This window comes from Scomber japonicus, chromosome 10, assembly GCF_027409825.1.
Source record: "Scomber japonicus isolate fScoJap1 chromosome 10, fScoJap1.pri, whole genome shotgun sequence".
NCBI lineage: Eukaryota > Metazoa > Chordata > Actinopteri > Scombriformes > Scombridae > Scomber > Scomber japonicus.
In genome coordinates, this window is record NC_070587.1 from 15,413,135 (window position 1) to 15,439,653 (window position 26,519).

Here is a 26,519-nt window from a genome sequence, read left to right on the forward strand (position 1 = left end):
GTTTGGAACCACCAGAACTCTTCCTAGAGCTGGACGCTCAGCCACACTGAGTAATCGGGGGAGAAGGGCCTTGGTCAGGGAGATGACCAAGAACCTGATGGTCACTCTGACAGAGCTCCAGCGTTCCTCTGTGGAGATGGGAGAACCTTCCAGAAGGACAACCATCTCTGCAGCACTCCACCAATCAGGCCTTTATAGTAGAGTGGCCAGATGGGCACTTCTACTCACTAAAAGGCACATGACAGCCTGCTTGGAGTTTGCCAGAAGACACCTAAAGGACTCTCAGACCATGAGAAACAAAATTCTCTGGTCTGATGAAACCAAGATTGAACTCTTTGGCCTGAGTGCCAAGCGTCACGTCTGGAGGAAACCAGGCACCTCTCATCACCTGGCTAATACAATCCAGCAGCTGGAACTAGGAGACTAGTCAGGATCGAGTGAAAGATGAACGGAGCAAAGTACAGAGAGATCCTTGATGAAAACCTGCTCCAGAGCGCTCCGGACCTCAGACTGGGGCAACGGTTTACCTTCCAACAGGACAATGACCCTAAGCACTGTAATGGGAATTCTTATTATTCATTTTCTCTGATACAAATGGGAAACTATTTCATATGATTAGGTGTATGTGTGTGTCATAATCTGCTAACCATGACACCACTTATGTTACATGAAGTGCTGATTGAGTGAACATCATGTATGTTATAATCTACTGACTAACCATTGTCCTGATTCTACACCCTGTCAAAAGAGGGTAGAGAAGCGGGGGACCTGACGCGTGAGGACCGACGCCCACTCACTGGCGTGATCAAGGAACCTTTTTTGGCACACAACCTTGTCTTTCTGGTGAGTTAAATTCAGGAATAATAGATCCTCACCACCAAGGGTGGGTGTAATAGACATATTAACAGGGCAGGTGCTTACCACTGTTGGATCGATGAAGCTTCGGGTCTGGGACCTATAGAGACTGTAGCAGACAGTCCTTGTGCACATTAAAAAAGCTTTGAATATAACCATCAACGATCGTTTAGTTTTAGGTTTAAAGTTCTAAGAACGCAGGGGTATAGAATATTTTGACATTACACTCTCACTTGCAAAAACAAAATACTGCCAGAACAGCACACAAACAAGACAACGAAGGAGTGGCTTCGGGACAAGTCTGTGAATGTCCTTGAGTGGCCCAGCCAGAGCCCAGACTTGAACCTGATTGAACATCTCTGGAAAAACCTGAAAATAGCCGTGCAGCAATGCTCCCTATCTACCCTGACAGAGCTTGAGAGGATCTGCAGAGAGGAACCCCAAATACAGGTGTGCCAAGCTTGTAGCTTCATACCCAAGAAGACTTGAGGCTGTAATTGCTGCCAAGGGTGACTCAACAAAGTACTGAGTAAAGGGTGTGAATACCTATGTACATGCGATATTTCAGTTTTTTTATTTTTAAAACATTTGCAAAAAATTCAAAAAAATCTTTTTCGCTTTGTCATTATGGGGTAATGTATGTAGATTGATGAGAAAAGGCTGTAACATAACAAAATGTGGGGAAAGTGAAGGCGTGTGAATACTTTCCGGATGCACTATATTTATCAGCTTTCACAGATGTTTCACTGATGTTAACTGTTTAAGCCTATGAGATGCAGATGGAAGCCCTGAAAATCTATCAGAAAAACTAGAGGACCTTTGAGCTTAGAATATAAATATATATTTTTACACAAACTGTTACCTACTACTAATATACTGATCTTGTATACAACAATATAATTGTGTACAAAAATAATCTAAACTTCTCAGATGCACAGTTTTTAATTGTGCCTTAACACAAAGAAGTACAAGGAGTTTGCCTAAAATAAACCAAACTATTATTTAAATATGAAAATAATAATTGTCAATAATAAACATTTGTCACTCAGTCCTGGTTGTGGGTCATTTTGTCCTGGATAATTCGGATACTTACTTTTTTTTTTTTTTTTAACTTTTTGGATTGGTTTGCCTGGAACACACAGATGTGTGATGGATTATTTTTTTCATCTAAGCCTTATTTGATTCATCACTGAAGACCGAGGGTGGGTATAAAGTTATTAACAACCCTTGTTACCATTTTACCTCTAATAATGAAAACATCTTTATTGTGGCCAAGGGTTTTGATGGGTGTGTCCTTTTTTCCAACAAAACACCTCCAGGCACTTCATATTGTATTGTATAGCTTGATATCATTTGGTTAGTGTGACCTACTGTATATCTGTAACCCTTTCACATACAGTACCAGTAAAAAAAATTGGACATACTTTCCCATTCATTTGAATGTGATAGTGTGTCCAAATATTTCACTGGTACTGTATATCTATCCCCCTGCTAATTGTGTGTCTCTTCTTGTGTTCACGAGTCAATGATTTGACCTTATTCTGTACTTGGATCAATATATACTAAGTATTAGTACTTTGTGGCAGAAATAAGTCAAAAGTATACTAAAGTACAAGTATAAGCTTTAGTAGTAAAGTATAAGTGTAAGTCTTAGTATGTACTTAGTCTTTTCAGTATAAGCCAAGTATACTTCACTATACTATTCTTAAGTATATAAAATATAGTATATAAAAAGTAAACTTCAAGTATACTGCCTCAGTTTTAGTATAAAATAAGTATACTCGTAGTACACTTCAATAAACTACTTTTTTCTAAGGGAGGTGATGACTGGTCACATGTGTAAGTGTTTGGAAAAATGGATAGTGGCTGCTGGTAGTCTGCCACATTTCTACTAGCTGATGTTGCTTTTCAAAATAAAAAGAGTAGGCTATACAGGACAAAAGCAAAACGTGACAGAAATAAATTTAATCTGTTTAGAGTTCCAGTCACAGCAAAAAAGACCAAAGTTAATTTGTTGTCTGCCACTTGCTTTTTTTATGAAGAAGTAATGCATTTTTACGAACTGATTTTAATCAAATCATTTGACATTAGTGTTCACAAGTTACACAAGCTTAAAGAGAACAAGTCAGGCATATATACAATACAGATCATACACTTAATAATATAAAGTGATAAAAAAACAAAATATAAAACACATATCACTTCATGAACTTGCAGCATTTGGAATCCAGTATTTTTCTGATAAAGTCATAAACACAAAGCCTTTACATATTCAGAAAGTAAAATTATTCTTTAAATAGAACACAATTGCACTCCTTTGTACATTCATAAAGCTGACAATTTCAAAAAAATCAGATGAGCTTTACTTGCCAGCAGTCCAGAACAAACCAACAAACAAAGGGAAACTGTAGAAAATACATGTATTTCATTATGAAACCAAATCCTTCCTCTCAAACAGCGAGAAAGCAATAATAATAAAAACACAAAACTCTGCCAGCCCTTCTTCCATAAAATAGTGTGCTATTTACATATTAAATAGTTATTTATTTTTCACAGACTCCGGTCAAAAAGTTCCCAGGAAACATTTTTTAAAGACTTTTTGGATTGGTTTGCCTGGAACACACAGATGTGTGATGGATTATTTTTTTCATCTAAGCCTTATTTGATTCATCACTGAAGACCGAGGGTGGGTATAAAGTTATTAACAACCCTTGTTACCATTTTACCTCTTTATTTTTAACATCTTTATTGTGGCTAAGGGTTTTGATGGGTGTGTTGGGTTTTTTTTTTGTTGCCTATTTTCCAACAAAACACCTCCAGGCACTTCATATTGTACTGTATAGCTTGATATCATTTGGTGACATCCTAAAGTCCTGATGTTAGTGTGACCTATATCTGTAACCCTTTCACATACAGTACCAGTAAAAATTGGACACACTTTCCCATTCATTTGAATGAGATAGTGTGTCCAAATATTTCACTGTTACTGTATATCTATCCCCCTGCTCATTGTGTGTCTCTTCTTGTGTTCACTATTTGACAATGCATTAGTGTCTGCACATTTTATTCCTGTCTCTACGTAATTTCCTTATTCATTTAATGGCTTGTGAGTTTTAAAACACAACTCATCCTGCAGCATACTAACAAACATCTTTTCATACATCTTGGGTGCTGAGGTGCTTCCTATGATGCGGCTGATCTTCTTCAGGCCTTTTAGCAGATAGCGTGGTGCCCCCTGGCTGCGCAGGACCCTCAGACTGTGAGCTAGACCTTTGGCTAGATCCAGGTCATAGTTTGCGGTCTTCCAGAGGTGAAGAAGCTGCAGGATGTACTGCCTGGGCAGGCAAGTGGAGACCACGGCCTGGACGTCCTCCTGATGAACTTTAACCCCTGGCAGGCTGTTGGTCACCTTCAGAAGGTCATCCAAGGTTAGATTCTTAAGGCCGTTGCAGCGGGAGACCTTCCTTTCACAGTGGTTCACACCTGCAGAGACATGGTACAATATTAATACTGCATAACCGGCTGAAAAATAAAACAAAATAAATAAATAAACTAAAACGTAAGAAGTGCAGGTGTGTCCCCTGTCAGTACCTTGTATGATGCCATACAGCTTGTCCTGGTCTTTGTTCTGCTCCCTCCACAGACGCAGCAGCTGGAGAACTTGCTGCTGGGGAGAACAGGCCTTCTTCAACCTCTCCAGGCTCTTGCGGTCCACCCTTCGCCCCGGAAGACTCTCCAAAAGGCGCTCCAGGGGCACTGAGGACAGTCGCAGCGAGGCAAGTGACTGGAAGACTGCCTCCTCACACAGGGTCACATCTGGAAAGAAGAGACAAAAAAGAGAATGAGGGTTAAAATCTAAATGATAATGAAAGATTGTTGATTACTTGAAAATAATGTTGAAACAAATTGACACAGTGTTTCTAAAGTTGCTAAGAACTAAATTTTTGATTGAGGCTCAAGTGAGAAACATCTTGGACAAAAAGTTTAAATATTTCCCATCTGTTATAGCAAGTCATCTTAAAAGATATGTACAGATTTTTCAAGTCTTGTCCTTGGTTGGATGTTGTATGATTAGCTTCAGCTAATGATTTAAGTAAGAGTAAGTAAGAGATATCTGCAGCCAGCATAGACAGAAAGAACAATTACAGGAACCAATAATGCTTTCCATGTTCATATACAATTGGCGAACAAGTATTGTTTTGAGATAGATGTGAAAAAAAATGTAAACCTGTCCTTTACACTTAATGGAGGTTAATGCCATTGAGCAGACTGACTGAACATTAAGTTCTATTAAAATGTGTTCTTTACAGAGGTTTCTCTCCTTTTACACAGGTGATGTTTAGATTCTTATTACTGTTTGGTCTCCAGAAGGAATCCCATCAATCTGCTTTTGTTTATGTGTGTGTGTGTGTGTGTTTGTGAATGTGTGTATTTAGAGTGTTGGCATGTAGCTCGACCACAACAGAAATAAGCATTTCCTCTCTCTCTGTTCACCATTGACAGCAGTACCACCATTGATATATGACTAGCCAAACCAAACTAAGCCCTTGCGGGCTGATTTGCATGAGAGCAGCCAGAGCTGCATGGCGAAATGATGCAAATTGAGGTGAGCTGTGGTGAAATGTGCTGCACATTTTTTGCTGAGCTTCACTACACCACAGATACGCCAACATGATTTCGTCATTACATGCCTTGCATTTTTGCAAGCTAAGGTCTCCTGATTACAGCAAGTCTTCCTTATAAGGCAAAAGTATTATGGTGAAGAACAGGGTTGTTTTTTTCAAATTAGGGAAACTTTGATAAGATCAGTTGTACTCAGAACATTCAAAGCTGAAGATCAAGATGTGAAACTTTCATGACATCACCTCTTTCATACAATTATGAAGCATTCCTGTATTTATGTATGTAACTGATTGAACTGCTGAACTATCAGTGAGACACTTCGTTAAACATGATTAGAAGGTTTAGTAAACTAGTGTCAATGTAGCATGAGTGACTTTAATGTAAAGAGGACATTAAACTTGTTTATCTGATGTCTGGATGACGTAAATGTGGCTTGGTCTGTGATTGACACTGACATCCTGGTGGTTTCCCCAAATCACGTAGCGCCTTGTGGCATCACAACTGCTATCAATTTCATGTCTTTTGTCAAAAAAAAAACAAAAAATCTGCTAAACAGTTCCAGGATTTGCTGCAGACAACCTGTGGTTGTGTAGTCCGCAGGAAGACAATTTGTGAATGAATGTTTGCGGAGAGCATCACCCTCCCTGAGGGACAACGGCTTTGTGATGTTTTCTTCTAAGTGTGGTACACAGTATGCATGAGTGTGCCAGGGTCTGTACATCTGCATGTGTGTGTTCTTCAGTGACTGTGGTTTCTCAGGCTCTGGGAATTCAGCATCACATTTAAGGCCTTTCTTTCGAAAATTAATTGCCGGCATCTGTCATAGTTTAACTCTGAGTAACAAAGACTAAGCAAATCGTCTCGTGTCTCATTTCTGCTAAACTCAGCTTCTTCTGTTATTACAATGTGAGGATGTAACAGTCAAAAGACTAATTGATTCATCATGGGTGACTATGACAGTGGTGCCATAAGCATCCCATTCAACCCTTTGCTCTTTGTTTTCTGTCTTGTTTTGGTTTTCAGACACGAAAGAATCTGGACAAAAATGGAATCTGGACAACGAACCTGACCAAGGAAATCCCCTTCCTGCCTTCAGGAATGAAAATGACCACATGCCTGAAATAATTCAGTCTTGTCTGATTTTAAGTTGTTGACAACTGAGGTTTGCTTGGAAAACATCATCACATGTGTGCACACTGTGTAAATACTGTGCAACTGATCTCCATCCTCAATTAGTCCTAAAACCTTCCATATGATTCCTATAACAGATTAAACCCTACTGCAGTGAGTTGCAGTGTACTGTATATCTGTATGTGGTCTCACCAGTGTGGCACAAAGTTTGATGCTGAGAGCAGTCCAGTGTCACAATCTTGCTGCAGCGGCTGTCTGACATTGACGAGCCCCATGCCTGTGTCTTCAGGCCCAAATCTGTGCAGTTTGTGTGGGGCTGACATGGTTCTGTGGAAGAGCCACCGATGGAGAAATGACCAGCAGGACAGCGCTCACATACAGTGTCACTCACTGGTGTACCTGGAGGAGAAATACACAGAATGATTCATAAAAATGTATTAATTATGCATTTTTTTAAATTGACATACATCATTTTGACACCATTTGTAGTTTTAATGTGCCATATTAGATGTTACAATGAGAAAACGCCCAGCTTTGCAGATTTTTTTCATATCCATTTTCACAAGTTTCATCTCACACACCTCAGCCGTTTTCAGAACCGCACCATGCACACATATAGCTGATCACACAGATATCGAGACGGTGTGATTCCAAGAACTGTAACCACAACAACATGTGATGCTCAATTGGGGCGACAGATCAGAGTGTGGCTCTGAGAATGACTCACATCTGTTTTACTCACTATGACTCATCATAAGTTTCTATATCTTGTTTTTCCGAATGGGAAATACCACGAAGAATGATGATTTAGTGTGATATAAGTACTATTACTATGACGACATGTGACTTAAACCGCAGCACATCATGATCCGGACTGAAAAAAAAGAAAATGTACTTTCAATAATAAAGAGAAAAAATATGATTTTAATGTCAAAATGTTGCAGTGAACAAAAGTGTAATGCATCCAAGACCTTTAACTAGAATATCAGGTGCAATAACAATAGCATATGATCAAAATTTAAATATGAAAAGAATAAAAATCACAAAAAATCAATGTGGGACAAATTTATTTTTTAATTCAATAATTGTACTTATATTGAATAACTAAAGTTTTCTTTCTTTCCTTTTTATAATTTTATTATGATGAGTTATTATGCCGTTACCATGATAATCTTACTGTAAATGATTACACATTCTGGTATATGACCTGTAGCATGTATGACGGTCCATGTAGCGGAACTAGTCTTGTAATCGCTTCCTTATTTTATTTTTATCTCTGAAGAATAGAAGTGAAAGCGTGTGGGAGAACAAGCTACGCTCATATCAGATGTAACCTTTTGATTAGTTTCCTGCTATCATGGCACACTATGATCTTTCTTGAAAATGTTTTACCATTTAAAACAAAAAAGCCACCCTTTGATATGCATGTCACAGGTATTAATGTTTCCTGCGTTGCTGATGACAAAGCATGTACAGTACGATGTGGATCAGAATGTGTCAGAATGACTGTAATATGGTTTCATTATCCGGCATTAATCAGTTTTTTCTCAGAAATACCTTTGACATTTTATCTATGCAAAATCAGCATGTTAGTACTTTACTGTTGTGATTTTCAGCAGATGTGCCAGCTCTGCAGTCTACATAAGGAACATACAGTATTACAATAATTCACTAAATAGGCTGGAGATGCATATGTTAAAAAAATAACTAATCACAGCTGAAATGCTTAGTTGGTTAATCAATTAGTCGATTAACAGAAAATTCATTCAGCCGCATCATTGATTAATTGTATAGATAATTTTTCAGGAAAAAATGATAAATATCCTCAACTTCTCAATTGTGCGGACTTGCCATGTTTTTCAAAACCATTGGAAACTAGTTTTTAACTTTCAGCTCTATTTTAGGATTTAGTTTTCTAGCCTCAATGTGACTTACCTGGCTAAAATAAAGGCAAAGACATCTTGGATTTTTGGATTTCTTGGACAAAATGAATGATTAATTAATTATGGAGCTTTAGGGAGTTTTGATTGGGCATTTTTCACATTTCACAACATTTGTATAAACTAGATAAGCAACAAAAAAAAACCCCTGACCAGAATAATCAATAATAACAAACTGTTGGTAACCTCATATACAGCTTTCATTCTCATTTGTTGATTCTGTCCATACTATGCCCAATACTGTCTTTCCTAGTCACCAACACTCAGTAGAACCAGTTTCTCCCAAAAAAACACACCAATTAAAAACGGCCATTAAAAGCAGGCAAGGAATAAAAAGTACAAAACAGACACGTACGGAGATCAAGGGGAGAGAAATGGAGTTATAAAGGCATGTGCTTTTGGGAGACTGAACCATGGGTTTTCTAACATCCTGTGGTTTAAAGGTCTAAACCACAACTCAAGGCATTACATAATGAGTCCTTCAGCTTCAGGAAGGGGAATCCCCAGAAATGCTGTCTCATGTCTGCACAGCTTCAGTAGACTTTGAGATGATAGATTCATGATTGAGAGATGTATGGAAAATGTTGTTTTATCTCGCCGCTACAGGGGTCAGATAATAACCTGCTGTGTACAAAGAATCCAAGGAAAATGTTATTTCATGGTCTCAGGTCTGAGATGAAGTCATGAAATTTGTAGTGCCAGTTTGTGCTGCGGTTCTAGTTCGAAATGTCTGTTCACTGGAATGTTGAAATTCAGCATCAACTTCTCTTTATGTTGCCCACAATCATTATTGACGCACCAAGGAGAGAATCTGCAAGGAAAATCATGTCGGATACCCACCGTGATAATGACACCCGCATTAACATCTGGCATACTTATTAGTCAAGTCATTTGTTATGTCTTGTGAGGAAAAGTAACCATCTCTCTCTCTGATCTTGAGGAAATGTAATGACTGAAGCTGATATTGACATCACCGCAGAGAACCAACACTTCCAGACCAATATGTAAGAATTCACTTTGTTTCTAAGCAGTTTTATAGATGATCTTTGTTGGCATTCAAGTCTTTAGAATCAAATCCAGCCAAAGGCAAGACCTAGTCTTCCACTGAATATGCTGCTGCTCTCTGGGAGCTTACAACAAAAATATCTTCACATTCTTGGAAAAGTTAATGCAGGTTGTGCACTGAGGGCAACGAAGGCAATAACGTTAAACTTGATTGGTCAGTAGAAGAATGTATGTCTGATGTGTTTTTAATTTGGCAGGTAACCTTCCGTCACCATTTTTATTATAATTATATATTATAATTTTATAATGGCATTACTTTATCTTCAGGTAACATTGCTTTTGTGTCCTTTCATATACTCTCTCATCCTTTCCGAAAATACCTAGAAAGTATCAACATGTTTATGAGGGTTTTTTTCCCCAGTTCTTTTTATAAAGCCGTCAGACCATATTTCAATTAAAACTTGGTCTTTTGTGTCCTCCCAGCTCATTTTTCCTTTTCTGGTTCTGATGATAGCTTTCCAGAACTTCCTATATATATTCCAAAAGTCTGAACCATCCAAAAAATGTTTTCACACTAGAAATGAACTGAACCATGGTTCAGTTTGATCTGGACTGATCGGGTGTCAAAGCTAAAGAGCCCTGGGGGCAAAGAAGAGATTCAGGAATGCAGGGAAAGGTTGTATCACTTCATTTCACAGAATCAGCCAATGAACCATGACTCACTTTTCTCTTTAATTATGCTGTAAAATACACATAATGATATATGAAGAGGAACAAGTGATAAACATGTCATGACATCCTACATTTCTAACTTGGAAGTCATTCATTTTAAATGTCAGTTGTGAAACATCCTAATCAAACATCTATTACATTACTTTCATAATCTGCTGGGTAACCGAAACCAGCACTAACTGATACTCCGGCACTCCCTTGAGGTCGAAAGGATTTTGATCTATGATTGTGTTTTAATGATGAGGTGAACTCTTTCAGAGAAAATTACAATTTACGATTGGTTTCACTGTTGTTGTTGTTGTTGTTGTTGTTGTTGTTGTTGTTGTTGTTGTTGTTGTTGTAGATATAAGTTGTAATAATATTTGTCATAGTTAGATAATGAAATCACCAGGAGAACCAGGAGGAAAAGAATAGGAAAATGTAAAAGGCATTAAGATGTTTGAAGCTTAAATAAATGCTTCCTAATCTCTCAAACTCTAAAAATTATAGCACACTTCAAAACTGTGGGGAGGTAAGGCTTGTAATCAAAGGGAATGCATCAAAGCCACATGACGACCAACAAATAAAATCACTGCAGTTAATTTGAGACATATTGCACACAGATGAAAATAAGTTAAAAAATACTAATCTTCTAAATGATTCCCGCAGACATGCCCTCATGGTGTGATAATCTATGACAGCATGGAATATAATAAGTGACTGAGCAACCTCAGACAAGTACTCATCACATGATTACAGCAGTATAAGTTGTACCGCAATGGAATTAAATTATGACAATCAATCACCAAATAACAAAGCTCACAAATATAAAAGGATGTATTTGTAGGTTTCTGAGCTCATGGAAAATGTCAAGTGATTATCTTCCATACTATAGCAATGTGACTTTTTATTTCCAAAACCACTTGATTATGCTAAATTTCATGGTTCACCACTCTTTTTAGAATTGTACAAAATCACAAACTATAAAGAGGAAATATTAAGCAGCCCTTTGAGCTCCGTTTAGAAACATTGTATCTAGTAACCTGAAAAACTCTTTTTCTTCTTGGGCTATTTAGGGGCCATTGAAGTAAATCCCCTCTGAATGATCTACATGTAAGTTTCGATAAAATAATGCAAATTAAGTGCCAATAGGGTACTGAAATATAATATCTGTGTTGAAATAAATGTTTGTTTGAAGATGAGTTGAAACAGAGTTATATCACTGGCTGAAACTTGAAATGAAATGAAATGACGAAACTGAGATAAGTTTATCATCTGTATATCAGTTCTCATATTGTGAGTTTCTGTGACTGTATAACTGGACTGGGTGTGCATTTACCTGGAACTGGCAACCATAAATCTTTCAGGCAATACTGCCCCAATTCATATCAGATCAGAAGTGGAAGTGCAAGAAAGACATGCGTGTGTAACATTCACATACCTACACACACACACACACACACACACACACACACACACACACACACTAACATTGTACAACATTACTCTAACTCCAGTTAAGAATTAGACTATTGGCCATGACGAATTTTGTTCTATGTATCTAAAAACTTAATTTGTGAGATCAGTGAGGCTTCAAACCACAATCTGTGTGTGTGTGTGTGTGTGTGTGTGTGTGTGTGTGTGTGTGTGTGTGTGTGTGTGCGTATGTGTGTGTGTGTACAAAAGATAGAGGAAGCTAGAGAAAGATTGAGTCACTTAAAAAAGAAGAAAAAAGTCCTTCTATGAAAAGAGACATCCGTGTTCAGATCTGATTCACAGAATCAGAGCAAGAGGGCGAGAAAGGAGGACTTCCAGTGATCCAAAGAGTGGACATTAATGTGAAAATGTTGTAACTGATGTGTGTTTCTGCTTTTGGCAATGTTCTCCCTGACATGCCAGGGGAAAAAAAAAAATCTCAACTCAATAAATTAAAACTGAAAACTCATACATACTCAATGTGCACCCAAAGTACAACAGGGTCATGCTGCACCCCTCTCACATGTATGAGATAACACCAAGGACATTGGATTTGTGCAGTGCTTCACTCCTGGCTGTGTGACGACCAAATTTCTCATTTTCTCTGGTTTTATTAGGGATACCTACTGTATCAATGCTTTCCTGATTTAAATCTGATTTATATAACAACCAGCAAACCACAAAATAACTGACTATCTTGTGTATCAGATATTTAATGTAAACCGTGTAATAAACTCCTGCAATGTTTACTAGTATTGTTAGGTCTAAGTCTAAACCCAGTGTCAGATATTTGCAGTGTGTTAATATGTTAAGTAATAAAACTAATGGAGGTCAGGGCAAATCAAATACACAAACTTATCATCTCATTCCACTTATTGTTGTTCTTATTGTGGTTGTTGTGCTTTTCTCTCTCTCTCCTGCCTGCTCTTTCTCTCTCAACCCAACTGGTTAAGGCAGATGGCCACCCACCTAGGGCCAGAGGTTTCTTTCCATTAAAGGGGGGGGGGGGGGGGGGGGATTACAGCCTAATCTGTTCTATGTGAAAAGGGTTAGTTTCTTGATTTGATGCTATATAAATAAAACTGACTTGACTTGCCTCTGATAACAGCAACGACAACAACAATAATAACAATCATAATAATACTACTACTATAACTAATAATAATAATAATAATAATAATCTTAGTGTTAATCTTACCTGAGGCTGCCACTCCGTAGCCAGGTGGACAGGTACTGTGTACGATGCAGAACTCCACCTCCAGGTGGAAACCTGGTGCGCACTCACAGAGCTGGTCGTGGGTGCTATTACACTCGTGTTTCACTAGTTGTCTCTCCTTACACACCTAAAGACAAACACAGAAGAGCAGAGTCACACATCTACAACCTACTAAAATGGTCAAGAGTGATGTTGATCCTACACATGTGTACTATAAGATATGGTACAGGACACAATGTATTATTTGGAACACATAACAGGTCATTTTGATTGTTAAGCTGGAGCTTTACAAGTTGTCTCCCTTTACCTACAGTTCCTTAAAAGATAATATAAAAGAAAATAAACAGAAATGTAAATAATACCCTAACCCTAACATCTTAAAAAGGACCAATAGAGGACACCTAAGAGAGTGGCAAGGAGGAAAACCTCCAAACTTTGCGTGAAGATTCTACCACAAAGAGCACAGTTCAAACTTTCATTTTTAGTAATAACAGCAAAAGTGGAAACACTGGTTTATAAAACGGACAGATGGCATGCCGACATGTAAACAGTTGACACAGTCATGTATCTGAAGAAAGGCATGAAAGCTATATTGTCCTGACCAGGACATTAATAAAAAATGTTGTTGATTCACTTAAGTGTATACAGAAGTGGAGATGCTTCTTAAAAACAAAAAACAGGTGTTTTTTCTCATGAAGACTACAGTCACTCATGCTCTTAATGCACAAGCAAGAAGAAAACTGATACATGCATATAGAAAACATGTAAAACAAGGGTATATTAAATACACAGCAAACAGCAGGTAACCCAAAGAGAACTAAATGATGAAAAGATATGTAAACCTTTTGGCCTCATACATACCGAGGTGCAGTATTGGCATGAATCCCCCCAGTGCCAGTTATCTGCAAAATGCCTCTCAGGACAGGGCTGGCACTCTGTGGGTGTGTCAACAGTGCAGTGTTGCTTCAAAGCTGTGCCAGGAGGACACTGGTCACACTGTAGGAAGTCAGATGTCACAGGGTCACGGTACTGGTATTTTGGCGGTACAGCCTGCTGCTGGAAGGCCAAGGAGAGAGAAGCTGTGAAGAGCTGCAAGAGATGGAAAGACGGTTTAGCTGTGAGTCAACAACTACGACACAATTTCTAATGAAACCCATTCCGAGCACAGCTTCTCTTTGGCTACAGGTTCAAATATTTTTATATTTTAGAGCACTTGCCAACCCAACCCTTTCAGTAGGGACGAGTTGAAAGAAAGGTCAGAGCTGTAAAGTTGAAGCTCCTGGTGGACGCGCAGCCCTAAAGTGATTTCCTCTACTTTATATTGTGCAGCTTTAGGGAGTGTGAGGGGAAGATTCAGAAGTAGCTCCACAGATTAATGCACAGCTACAACATTCTAAACATTAATGGCAGTATATTTTTCATCCTTGAATGTTCATTAATCGCAATCCTTGCACAACGCGAAATCTCCTTTTTGTAATGACTCACATCTTGATGATTAGTTGCTAAATGCTGAGAGAATGATTCTACTGTGGTTATTCATCTTCATTAAGGGACCAGAGTTATTTAACTGATCTTTTGGCATCTTTTCTTAACATCTCATGCCAGTATTCTGCAGATATTAAATAAAAATAATGATTGTAGACATCCGTTGTGCATCCCTGTGTTTTCTGACCTCACCAGCAATCTGCAGAAAGGCTGCTTTGGAACTAAAAAGCATCTGACGTGATTCAAGAGTGATCTACAGCACTTTAAAACGGCTCCGGAGTAAGAGCTTACCACACCCATATATCTTTTTCCCCCCAATAAGCATCCCTACCATATGGACACACTGTAAAGTGGGTGGCTGTAAGCAAGCCTTTGAGAAGGACATATGTAGTTATTGCCTCAAAAACAAGCATGTATCATCGCCTGAGCAGGAACTGAAAGCTCAGGCCAGACCCAAAGTCTAAGATATCAGTTGGTGAGCATGTTTGACATACAGCCATGCAGCTGGTGGAGGCCACATGTGGACCAGATGTCACACAACAGGCTCCTTCCACACTGAAGTCCCTCAGCTACAGTATTGGCTCTGTGGACTTTCCCGTTGGCTGGGATACATCATCACTGCTTGGACAAACTTACAATAGAACATCATTACATTGTGCATGTGTGAGTGTGCATGTGGTTTCTCTGCCGTTCCACCATGTTTTTGTGTTCTGAATGAATGCATACAACAAACAACTACAAAATATTCATGTATGTGCGTGTAGGACTACACACATGTAGGAATGTGAGCGTTGCAGCATGTGTGTGTGCGTGGATGTTTGTCGGTGTTCATGTCCAATTACTGTCTTCCTCAGTATTGGTCTGTGTGCACTGCGGTCTCCTCTCCTGGCTGCTGTTCATAAAGAGAACTATTGGAGGTTACTGGGCTTTCCCCATTCACCACTAGAATACAAAACACTCACCCACTTTGTTCTACAGTTTACCGCTCCACAGACACACCACTGATCTCCTTCCTGCATGTGTGTATTTGTTCTTATCCCATTTACCTTAAAGTACATACAGTATTGTAACTTGCAACCACAAAGCCTGATCTATGTGCATGTGTTTGTGAACCAAAAGGACAGCAGGAGATGTGTGGTGTTGTTTTCAGTAAGTCTACATGTCCATGTGTTGTTGCATCTATCATTCACTATTATACAAAATATTTGGCCACAAAACTCTTTTCATCAAAAATGCATGTGTTGATGTGTGGGTTTGTTTGTAGGAAACAGTGTGCAGAACTGTTGTGTCTTCCCTGTCTGCCATATGTTACACAACATACTGCTTGTTCATGTTTCAAAGTCATTCATTTTCTAAAAAGTTTATCATCCAGGAATGATGCACTACAAAGGAATAAAAAAATGTGTGGGTTTACCTCACATTCATCTATTTCTGTTTCCTTTTGCAGTGAAGGTCATTGAAAAAGATAGTAAAAATAGATGAATGGGTTTCACACACCATAATAGAAACCTACGCTTCAAACAGCCTGGCGAGCGCAGTGGTTTTCCCGGCAAAACCTATTGACCTCCGAGCACAACATTTGGAGGAAGGCTTTCATCCAGAGCGACTTGCTGAGCAGGGACCATGACTGCATGTGTTTGTTTGTAGCATGGGTGGCCCCAGCGGGAATCAAACCCATAATCATAGTCCTGCTTTGCAAATTAAGAAGTGTATATACACACTATTAAGCCATGAGACCGCATCCAATCAATTTAGAAACATCAGGAGGGTGGAGTATACCGAGGGGACTGACAGAGGGTCACCTTAGTGGTGCAAATCTGGATACAGTTACACTTGTTGTATTGACTTTACTCGTCGGTTCAAGTCGGGATGAGTTTACTGGCAGGACTGAAGTATCCTCAGTCAGAGCCAACAAGCCTGAGCACATGTGGAAGTGGTCATGATCAAACTGATTTTTAAATCCCTCATACAGTACAGTAGGTTGGCTAGACTCCAGCTACAATATACTGTACAGTCCAAAGACATTAAGAGTAAGAGTAACAGTGAACAGAAGATAAAATAAAATGACTGCACATGTATTCACCCTTTAAAACAATCAAAAAACACATAATGGTTCAATGGTTTAATTCACCCTCGCACATCCTGAATTACGTGTCCAGTCTATAACCTTTGCTGTGTGTTATTCACTCTTTTATCTTTTCCCAATTTCATGCAGCATTAAACCTGCACAAGAAAGGAAATGTAGCGTACTGTTAAAATAGACAAAAATAAACATCATATGAAGAATGTGTGTGCCATTGCAGTCTGGAGTCAATTAGCTTCCAGTTTTTACACCTAGCCTTGAGGTGGATCTTCAGCAGACATGTGTCTTGCATCTACTTTTTTTTTAAAAAACCATCACGACTCAGAAAGAAGCTTTTACTTGTTAATGTGCTATGCTTTATTGTTCTTCCCTGGATGAGGCTTTTATGCTCACAACATATTGTAAGTAGAACTTATTTTGTTTGTTCATGATACGCTTTGGTCAGATGCACACAGCAGCCAGCACAGTAGTTTTCTGCTACTGAAGAAAAGACAGTGTCAACTTTTTAAGAAGTTATTGGGAAGATGCCCTGCGGTGCGTTTGTGTGTTAGTCCATTTATCAGAAGCTAAAAGAGATACTGAACTTTTCACCCCCCTTGTCGCCTTAGAAGCTGCCATCTGACGACATCACGGACAACCGCTGGAAACCCAAATTACACAGCAGCTAGGGACTACTGACAGCCATAATTATACTGTTAGCATCATCAGAGTAAAGCGCAGCAAGAGCCATGTCCTACATGGAGCATAGCCAGCTGAGAGGAAAGGATGGATGAAGGTATGAAGCCTAACTGGGCACTCACACCAAGAGATTCATGAGCAGCAGCAGGCTCTCTGGTGGCTGGCTGCTTACTGTTAGCCCTCTCGTAGTTTTCTGCTGGGGGTGGGTTGTTCAAGCTGTGCTGAAGCCATCACATTCGGTTGGGTTGTTTGTAGTAGGCCATCAACCTCACAAGGATGATGAAATACAATGTTTTTCATGTTTCCACTGTGTATTATTTAAAACGCAACCATATTTCTGTCATTGAAATAATCAAAATTCTGTTTTACTTTCAAAATCACGTTGTGGGTGATTTTGATGAATAAAGCATTATAGGCTAGTTACAGAATACACCTAGAACAATTTCTCTTCCACTGTCTTTATTGAATGAAATAGATGTTTGCTAGCGACTTTAGTACAGTGGTAGCTGTGTGAAAGAAATCCTGATCTGCTGCTTCAGCGGCATTGCTGCTAATTCCCATAACATTAAATTCAGCTTAAATTCAACTTGTCGCTCTTGGCGCTAGCATCGTGCTGCCTGCTGCAGCCAAGGTCTGAAGCTCTTTGTTGCCAGCTTTCATTGAAAATGAATGACTGCCGTTGTTTTTTATGAATCTTTGGGTGTTAGCGCACAGTAATGGAGCGAGGTACTGGTAGGCAGAAAGAGAAACTGATGCATCCTTTCAAAGCACTGGAAACTGAAATGTGGTGATGTTGAAACTAATCTATGTAAACAGATATCTGCATATGAATGCAGAATCTGTAGGTAATGGGACAAGATTTTGGTAACAGAAATGTTCCGCTTTCCATTTGTAGTACTGACGAATCACATTTGGGCAGGCTTTAGTTGTATTGCTGGTAAACAGGCCATGTGGAGAGCAAATGAGGTGGAACACATTGGCTGAAATGCAATCACGGAAACCCACCATCTATCATCTGATGATGATTTAGCTCTTTATTTGCTTTTTTAAATTTATCTGCTTTCATATGCAAATGTCTGATTATAGAGATGTGCCAAGATGTCATCTGGACCGTCTGAAGTTGCTAATCGGAAGTCTTGGCTCGGATATCCGTTATCCATTATCCAGTTATTGTCAGACGAATAGCCAATTTTCTCTGAGATTGTGTTGAAATAAGAGTATAAATAGCAGCACAATAAAGAGAGAAGCTTAAGTTTTGCAAGTGTGGAAAACTGTATGTATGCTGAGAATTGGTTATTGGACATAACTAACGCACTCACTGGCCTTCTCCTGGATAAAGAATGGTGAAAATAAAAACACCGGGGTGCGGTGGTGGCCTAATGGTTAAGGCATATACCCCATAACCACAATGTCCACAGTCAACTCCTGGCTGGGGAATCTGCGTTGCATGCCATACCCCTCTCTCTCACCAGTTTCCCATCCCTACATTTTCAGTCAAATAAAGGCAAAAAGTCAGAAAAAAATCTTTAAAAAATAAAAATAAAAACATTATATACTGTATTTATACAAGTTAGATCTGCTTCATTTGATACAGTTTGCTTTTGTAATCTATGCCAGCAAATTCCATTCTGAGAGAAAGCAATGTGTTTATGCAGAGGAAAGACAATCTTCTGCAATTCCTTAACAGAGAAGACATGTCATTTAACAGATGTTATCCACTTGATGAAACAAACAACAACACAAGTGTATATCAGTCCTTTAAGGGGGGGGGGGGGTGCCATACTGGTTTTTATACGCAAGGCCATACTGGTTTAAGGAGATTATTTTTATTTTTCAAATTGCATGTTTTTTGTTTCCAATTCTTACTGTTAAATGTTTGTTTTATGTAAAGCACATTGAGTTGCCATTGTGTATGAAATGTGCGATATAAATAAAGCTGCCTTGCCTTGCCTTGCCTTGCCTTGCCTTGCCTTGCCTTGCCTTGCCTAGTGATGTGTAATGATGAGGTGAAATAGGATAAACTGCACTAGCTACAGCTACAGTTCAGGCACCTGACAGAAATAGCCTTAAAAACCTTAAAACTGATCACACACACTTTCCATATGAGCTTGTAAAGGAAGCAACATCTACAGATTCTGGCTAAGGAGCTTATTAATTGTATCCATGTGCTTTTGACAGAAGCCTTGAACTGGAGATACAGTATGTGCAATGTGTCAGTCAGCTTCATGATGCATAATAAAATCAGATACAAAAGATAACAATTTTTGCAAAAAAGAGAAAGATTTGTTATAATATTACTTTGAATATGATACAAGACGAAGGTTAAAAGTTGAAAATAAAAAATGTGAAGCAGAAAGAAATCCAAAGACTTCCCAATTACAGTAAACTTGACCTTCTTTGTGTTATTGTGCATATTTTAAAAAAAAAATGCTTCCAGAACAAATTAGCCACAGTATTTAACTAACTTCCAACAGATAGGGTTAGAGTTACACTGAATGTGGAGCCTACTGTAATACAAGGAAATACGAGAAGCTCAGTTTGGGTTGCCTAAGGTCAGCTTTAAATTCATGGCATGAAGAGAAGAGCCGTGGCACAAAAGGATCAAACCACACTACACCAGCTTATCCACCAGGCACATGGCTTCAGTTAACTGTAGAACGCAGGTGGTCTGAGGGGGGATTCCAGCTCCTGGAAGTGTGTGTGCATGTGTATGTGTGTGTTTCCCTGTGGATATGGAATCAGTTCTTCACTCATACAGAGGCATGCAGACAAAGAGAGACAGGCTACCATGCTGCATCACAGGACATCTACAGTATCATCAGTATCATCAAACTCCACATTGCATACTAAAAGATTCACCCCTTCACCTCAAAGCAAAAGTCCTTCTAATTTTGAATTTTCTGATTAAAATAGTGTGACTTAATTATGTATGTGAGCACTAAAAGATGAAATTCAAGATTGAAATGAGTATCAGATAAGCCCAGATAATAAAAAGACACTTTTCATTTTAACTGTCTACTTAAAGTGTACATGTGAGGTTGATTAAAGCCAAACAATCAGTGGATTAATCAATTTGTTAAAATGATTAAGTGTAACTATCTGATCCTCAATCAATCATTTGTTTAACAAAACAATGACAAAACTTCACTGGTTCCAGCTTCTCAAATGTGATATTTGCTGCTTTTCTTTCAGGCAAAACAAGACCTTTATATAAGCCAACTTGGTCTTTGGGAAATTGTGAGGCCCTTTTTTTAAACTATTTTCGTACATTTCATAAACTGATGGAAAATAACTGGCGAAAGATAATCTTGTTGCAGCAGCCCTTATGTCAATAACTAAAAGCACTGAGATATTTTAGTTATCCTCCCTTATCAAATAATTCAGACCAATGACTTATTTAAGACAAATATAGAAAAATCTCATATGTCATAAAGCTGTATTTGCCTAAATAAACAGCAGTTTTTTTGTAAATTACATATTTCAGTTGTTTGAATTTAAAGCAAAATAAATCTCCTTCCCCTTACTGTATTTTTTAACACGCTTAATGTAAGATCAGCTTTCACTACAGAAATTTGCATCAGATCAGCCATGCAAAGAGGGCCTGTATAACAAATACAACAGCTGCCTCTGTTTTGCCTATTCTCTTTCTGCTCTTTGTGTCTCAATCACTCATACGCACACTCACACTCACACACTCACACATGCACACACACACACACACACACACACACACACACACGCACACACACACACACTGGATCAATGAATCAACTATGCCACTAGGGATGCAAATTTTAAGGCAATTTCTTTAGTAAGCCATAAATAATTGATGACATGTTGGTTTTCCACAATAAAACTATGTTAACCACTGAGGTGATCTATATTTGATGAAAAATAAGAGTATGCTACAATAGGAGTTAGAAAGAAAAGCTAAGATAAACACCAAGTTACTTAAATGATAAATTAAATTATTAAATAATTATTTAATTTAAAATTACGGAGTTCCCACCTATCAACAACACCCCCAACAAAATCAAAAGTTCTAAACACAGCAAGCAACTGCACAGCTTCCAACTTCCTTAAAGGACATTAGTTAGATCAGATAAGATGTGTTTGAGATATCTAACAACATTTAATCAAATTTGCCGCAGCCTTCAACAGTATATAACCCATAACTTTATCACATAAATGTAAAACAGGTCTGACTGGTTTAATATAAAACAAGAAGAGTGTAGATGTGTCAGGTGTGTATCCTTTACAGTCAAGATGGTGGCGAAGGTAACAAATCGTGAGGATTTATTCACCTCATATCATGTGTAACTTTAGTGGATTGCAACATATCATGTATTGAAATAATCTGCAGATGCTCCGGTTCAAAATGAGACTGAACTTTTCAATGGATTACAACTGACTAGGTAAACCTTGTTTTTAGCCTAGCCAATTTCCAGAAATGTATTTTTCTATGATGTGATGCATAGCATGAATTGGCAAAGACTGTTGAAAAGGCACCAGACACCAAGTCCTTGAAGTTAATATGCTCAAAAAGCATTAGGCTGGTGAGTCCAGTAGTGTGAGATTAGCTGTAGACACACACACACACACACACACACACACACACACACACACACACAGTAGCTGATGGAAAAAGCTGCAGCTGCTCAGCTAGAGGGATGTCCCAGGGACAAGCCATACTGTCAGTCTAACTGTATCTGTCTATTTACTGCCACTGCTAAAATGTTTTTATACTCAGAGGAGGGCAGTGTTGCTTGTGCAGTTCATCACTTTTATGTTGAATTTGTTGGGAACATGTGTAATTAGAGTCCTGCTGTCTGACACTGAGCGGAAATGAGCAGGTGTTTTTTGCTGAAGATGCAAGACGAGAATTTCCATAACGTTATTCTTCAGAGTTCAACAACATGACACAGTGAGCATATTAAGCCACACTGTGATGTTTTCTTTCCAAGGAAGGAAGGGAGGTGTGTTTGCTCTACGGCTTGTTCGGCCTTTACAGTCTTCAAACACACCTGGAATTCAATCTCATTAAAAAGTAAGTAGTGGTACAAGTGCATGATGCAGCAAATCTGTGGATAGTCTGCAGAACTTTTTCTGACAGTTACATAAGACATCCCACACTTTTGCATTATCAGCTATATATTTTTAATCAGTTGAATTATTAACAGCAATTAACCGATAATTGATTAATCATTGACATCCCTATACGCCACACATGCACATGCACACACTAGCGGGTGCACACAAACACTCTGCTATCATTACTACTGTTGATGGAAAAGGGGAAGTGGGTGAGTGGAACCAATCACAGATCCACAGATACTCATGTCTTTCTGAATAAACGTTTGTACTTGTTTGTTTAAAACATGTTGATCCTGTACCTTCACACACCCTCTGCCTTCCCCCCTGCCCCATCACACACTTCCTCACCCTTTCTCTAGTGTTTGTCTAGAAAAAAAGAAGCTTACTCTGTTTGGCCATGTGACCTCTCCATAGCTTCTCCTGTCTGCATGTGAACTGCAGCTATACCTGTAGGATTAGGGAAGTTGGTGCTGCTAGTGCCAACGGCCACAACAGAGAATGAAGGACAGAAGGCTTAAAGATAAAGAGAGCACAGATCATAGATAACAAAACAGAGAGATACAGTATGTATCTCTATTGGCTGCAATGCGATGTGGATGGCTGGATGTCGGATAAGCACGCTAACTAACTGTCTGATTGGTTGGCTTGTTCACAACGTGCTAACCGCATAAACAAATACAAAAGGTAATGTCTCCTTTCTGACTGCATTATAGTGCTCCCCTGAAACTCACTTTTCCATCAAAGATCATTGTTCACATTTAGAAACACGTCTTCACAAAAACAAGAGGACTGAAAATATTAACTACAAATTAGCTGTCTGTTCCGCTACCATCATTCTGAGCAAAGACCCAAACAAAAATTGTGTTTTCAGAAGACAACCACATGTGAAGGGAGCATGCAGAGGAACAGGAGGGGCACACAGGTGCACAAGGTGCATTTACTGCTGATTTTCAAAATTGCAGAGTGTCCCTTTAACATAGACTGAGTGGCTGATGGATAAAAAAAACAGAAAGACATGGTGGATTCAGACGGGTGCAGATTGACTTGTTGGCTGTTGTGGAAATGACTTGGTGGTTGGATGACTGAGTCATTATTTGGCTGAAAAGACGCATGTCTGGCTTCCCAAATAACTGAATGACTGGCTGGATAGCTAGATGATGGATAAACATGATAAGAAAACTACACCAGAAACTGTAATAAAATATTTGCCTATTTTAGGTAAATTATGGAGCACATACTGCAGTTAGAGGAACTACTCTGTACGGATGATATCATTTAAATGGTGGCCTAAAATACATGTACAAACACATTCATATACATTCTTTTACACACAAAGAAAGTACATTTTTCATTTAAAAAAAATGACTGACCAAAAACAGCACTGAATAGGATCTCTCACTTTCTTTCTCTCTCACACACGCATACAAACAAACACACAGGTCACAAGGAGAGATAGTAGGTCCAGTGTTTTGGAAGCTACAGTGTACGATCTGTTTCTACCCTGATATGCATCTGTGCGTGAACATATGCAAAACCTGCAAAGGCACCAACACAGCACAGCATGCAAACTACACAAAAGGAAGCAACTGCTCTTAGCCTGGAGGCACACATTTAAAAAACCCTTAAGAAGAGTTGTAGAACAAATTGGCGCTACCACAGACCTGCTGGCAACATGCCATGTGACTCTATTTGGGGTAATAAGTTTAATTCATTTCAATAGTGACATAGTGAAAGCAATTAAATTTAACCTCTAATTCATTGATGAATGAAATTAGCTCTTATCATGATAGTGAAAAGACAATGCTATATATAATAAACAATTATTGTATGTTCTATCCCTAAAGACAGCACAATTAGTTTTCTTTTTCTTTCTATTTGTGTGTCCCCAGAGTGACAAAAAAGGGAACCTGCAAAAGCTGGACACAGACCAAAATATAATACAATCCACTGGAACCACAACACCAATACAGCATCAGCAGTCAGACTCTGTCTCAACAAAGACTAAACATAACCTGCACAAGTTTATTTTGCACGGCTGTTGTATGGAATTATATTGTGTGTCTGTTATTTGGTGCGTCTGTTATTCTGTGCACACCCTGTGCATGTATAAATATGTATGTCAATATGTCATGCCATAAATGTGTATGCCTTTACTTAATGAAAATGTTATGTAAATGTACTCCAATATACTGGAGGAAATAAACATTATGAGATTTTAAACAGGTCACACATGAATGGCACCATGAATAAAACAGACTCTAATCCATATGGAATATAAAATCGCTCATATGGCATTAAGCAACATGTCTAAATTTACCAGAGGACCAGACAAGTTCTCTATAGTAGTCTGAACAAGAAAGACCCTCACAGTAACAAAAAAATGTTAAATCCCCAAACTGACATTTCTGGGAACACACAAATCCTGTGGCCATATGATGAATTAGATATTACCAAACTACCTGCACAGATGCATGCTTTACCTAGAGAATATACATTGTGCTCAGCGTTTCTTTAAGTACAGGTCTTTATAGAGAAGGGTTACTCTTAGACTCACTCAACTGATCCCCATATATCTGAAACCGCGTGCAGCGCAATAAGAATCCCTGCCTCGCAATAATGCCTCCGCATGAATTAACTACAGTATCAAAAATGTTATTCCTTTGGTAAAAAAAAGTCTCTCCTCCGGTGGAAAGATCTGAGCACGGTACCAGACAGAAAAACTGCATAAACTCACTCACCACTAATAGTTTCATGGCCGGGTTGGATTTCACTATCCGAACGCTCATCTCCAATGCGTAAAAGTGAACTGGAATATGATGAATTCTCCATCACAGATCTGTACTTATACAGAGAGGGGAGAGTGAGTGAGTGAGTGAGAGAGAGTGAGAGAGAGAGAGAGAGAGAGAGAGAGAGAACGAACATGTGCCCACCCACCATGCTCGCTAAGGTCTGTGCGCAGAACTGTCAACTTTTCCCGGGTTTCTGCCCTATTTTCGCTCCTGTTTTCCTGCTTTCATGAGGCAGATGAATGAATCCGAGTTCAGACGATCACACTCAATAATAGTCTGTTAGACACAATACAACAAAATGAGTAGCTATAAAAAGTTGTTTGGTGGAGCTTAAATTTTTAGAATTTACATTACTGATGTTTTACCCATCCAGTTTATCTGGGGCTACTGCTTTATATTACAGTAATGTTAATGTAATTGATGGTTTGGGTAGCTTGACTGCTGATTCATTCCCACTGTGTGCTATTTGTCCACAATTACTGTAATTAACACCATACAAGTTCAAGTTCTGATTCATGCTCTGTCTGACTTATAAAAGGAAAGCTATTTTCAGAGGGAGTGAAGAAATAAGGAGACGGAAGCCAGGAAGAATGACAGGATGCAAAGGTGTTGAAAAGAACAAGTAAACAAGTAAGGAACAAGTTTAAGGAGGAGACACTTAGAGACAGACCAGGTGTCAGGTGATGGAGAGACATGAACAAATACAAAGCAGGATAACTGTTGAGGAACTTACACCTGGTAAATATTTTTAAAGGTGCAATCTGTTATCCATATGTAAACTAACAGCACAAGATTGAAACCTGCATACAAGATCTTACAGAACTTTTAATACAGGTAGCTACTAAGATGACACAAAAACTCTTTTAACATGATGTTTTCTTGAGCTGTTAAAAGGTTGTTGGCATCAGTAACTGTGCCATAATGAAATAGGTGAGATGCCAGCAAAATAATAAAATAAACATCTGTGTAAATATTGAAATACTTGGGAGACTATTTTCCCATTCCTGACAAAAAAGCTTGTTTGGAAACAACAAACAAAATGATGTTGACCAGTATGCTGGGTCAGTTAAACATAAGCGCTCTCAAGAAGCTACAAAGAAAACATCAACCGTCTGTTACATTACAGCAGATCAGGCAGTAAAGACACCTGGTGATCAGACCTCTGGAGCTGAGAGAGGAAACCCTTTTCATAATGTGAAAATTACAGTCAAGTGGGGTCCTGGAAAATTTCCCCTATTTTCAAAGGTTGACATGTGCGTGTGCATGTGTGTGTCTCCCTCCCCTAAAACTCCTCACGAGATGCATTGCTATTACGCAAAACAGTGAAGCAAAGCATCCAGTGACCATCAGATGATATGCTATCAAACCCATGCATGAACATAGATGGACCGTGTCTTTAATATAGTATTATAGGGATAGATTTTACTGCTTGA

General features: G+C 38.7%; 1 protein-coding gene across 1 annotated transcript; it reads right to left on the reverse strand.

Moving 5' to 3' along the window:
* Window positions 1-3,860: 3,860 nt before the first annotated feature.
* On the reverse strand, window positions 3,861-25,234 carry LOC128366839 (tumor necrosis factor receptor superfamily member 11B-like). The gene is made up of 7 exons (XM_053327607.1): window positions 25,228-25,234; window positions 25,036-25,103; window positions 13,819-14,046; window positions 12,940-13,084; window positions 6,802-7,008; window positions 4,447-4,671; window positions 3,861-4,338 (listed from the first exon to the last, which is right to left on the reverse strand). Exons 1-7 carry the CDS (start codon window positions 25,232-25,234, stop codon window positions 3,944-3,946), a joined length of 1,275 nt encoding a protein of 424 aa, XP_053183582.1. The 3' UTR covers window positions 3,861-3,943.
* Between the last annotated feature and the right edge of the window lie 1,285 nt (window positions 25,235-26,519).

Bases quoted from the DNA above. Each gene is read 5' to 3' on its own strand.
- LOC128366839 (XM_053327607.1), bottom strand. The intron at 13,085-13,818 runs GTATGTATGAGG...GTTTGTCTTTAG, and splicing joins CATGCCAATACTGCACCTCG to GTGTGTAAGGAGAGACAACT. The intron at 4,672-6,801 runs GTGAGACCACAT...TCTTCTTTCCAG, and splicing joins TCAAACTTTGTGCCACACTG to ATGTGACCCTGTGTGAGGAG.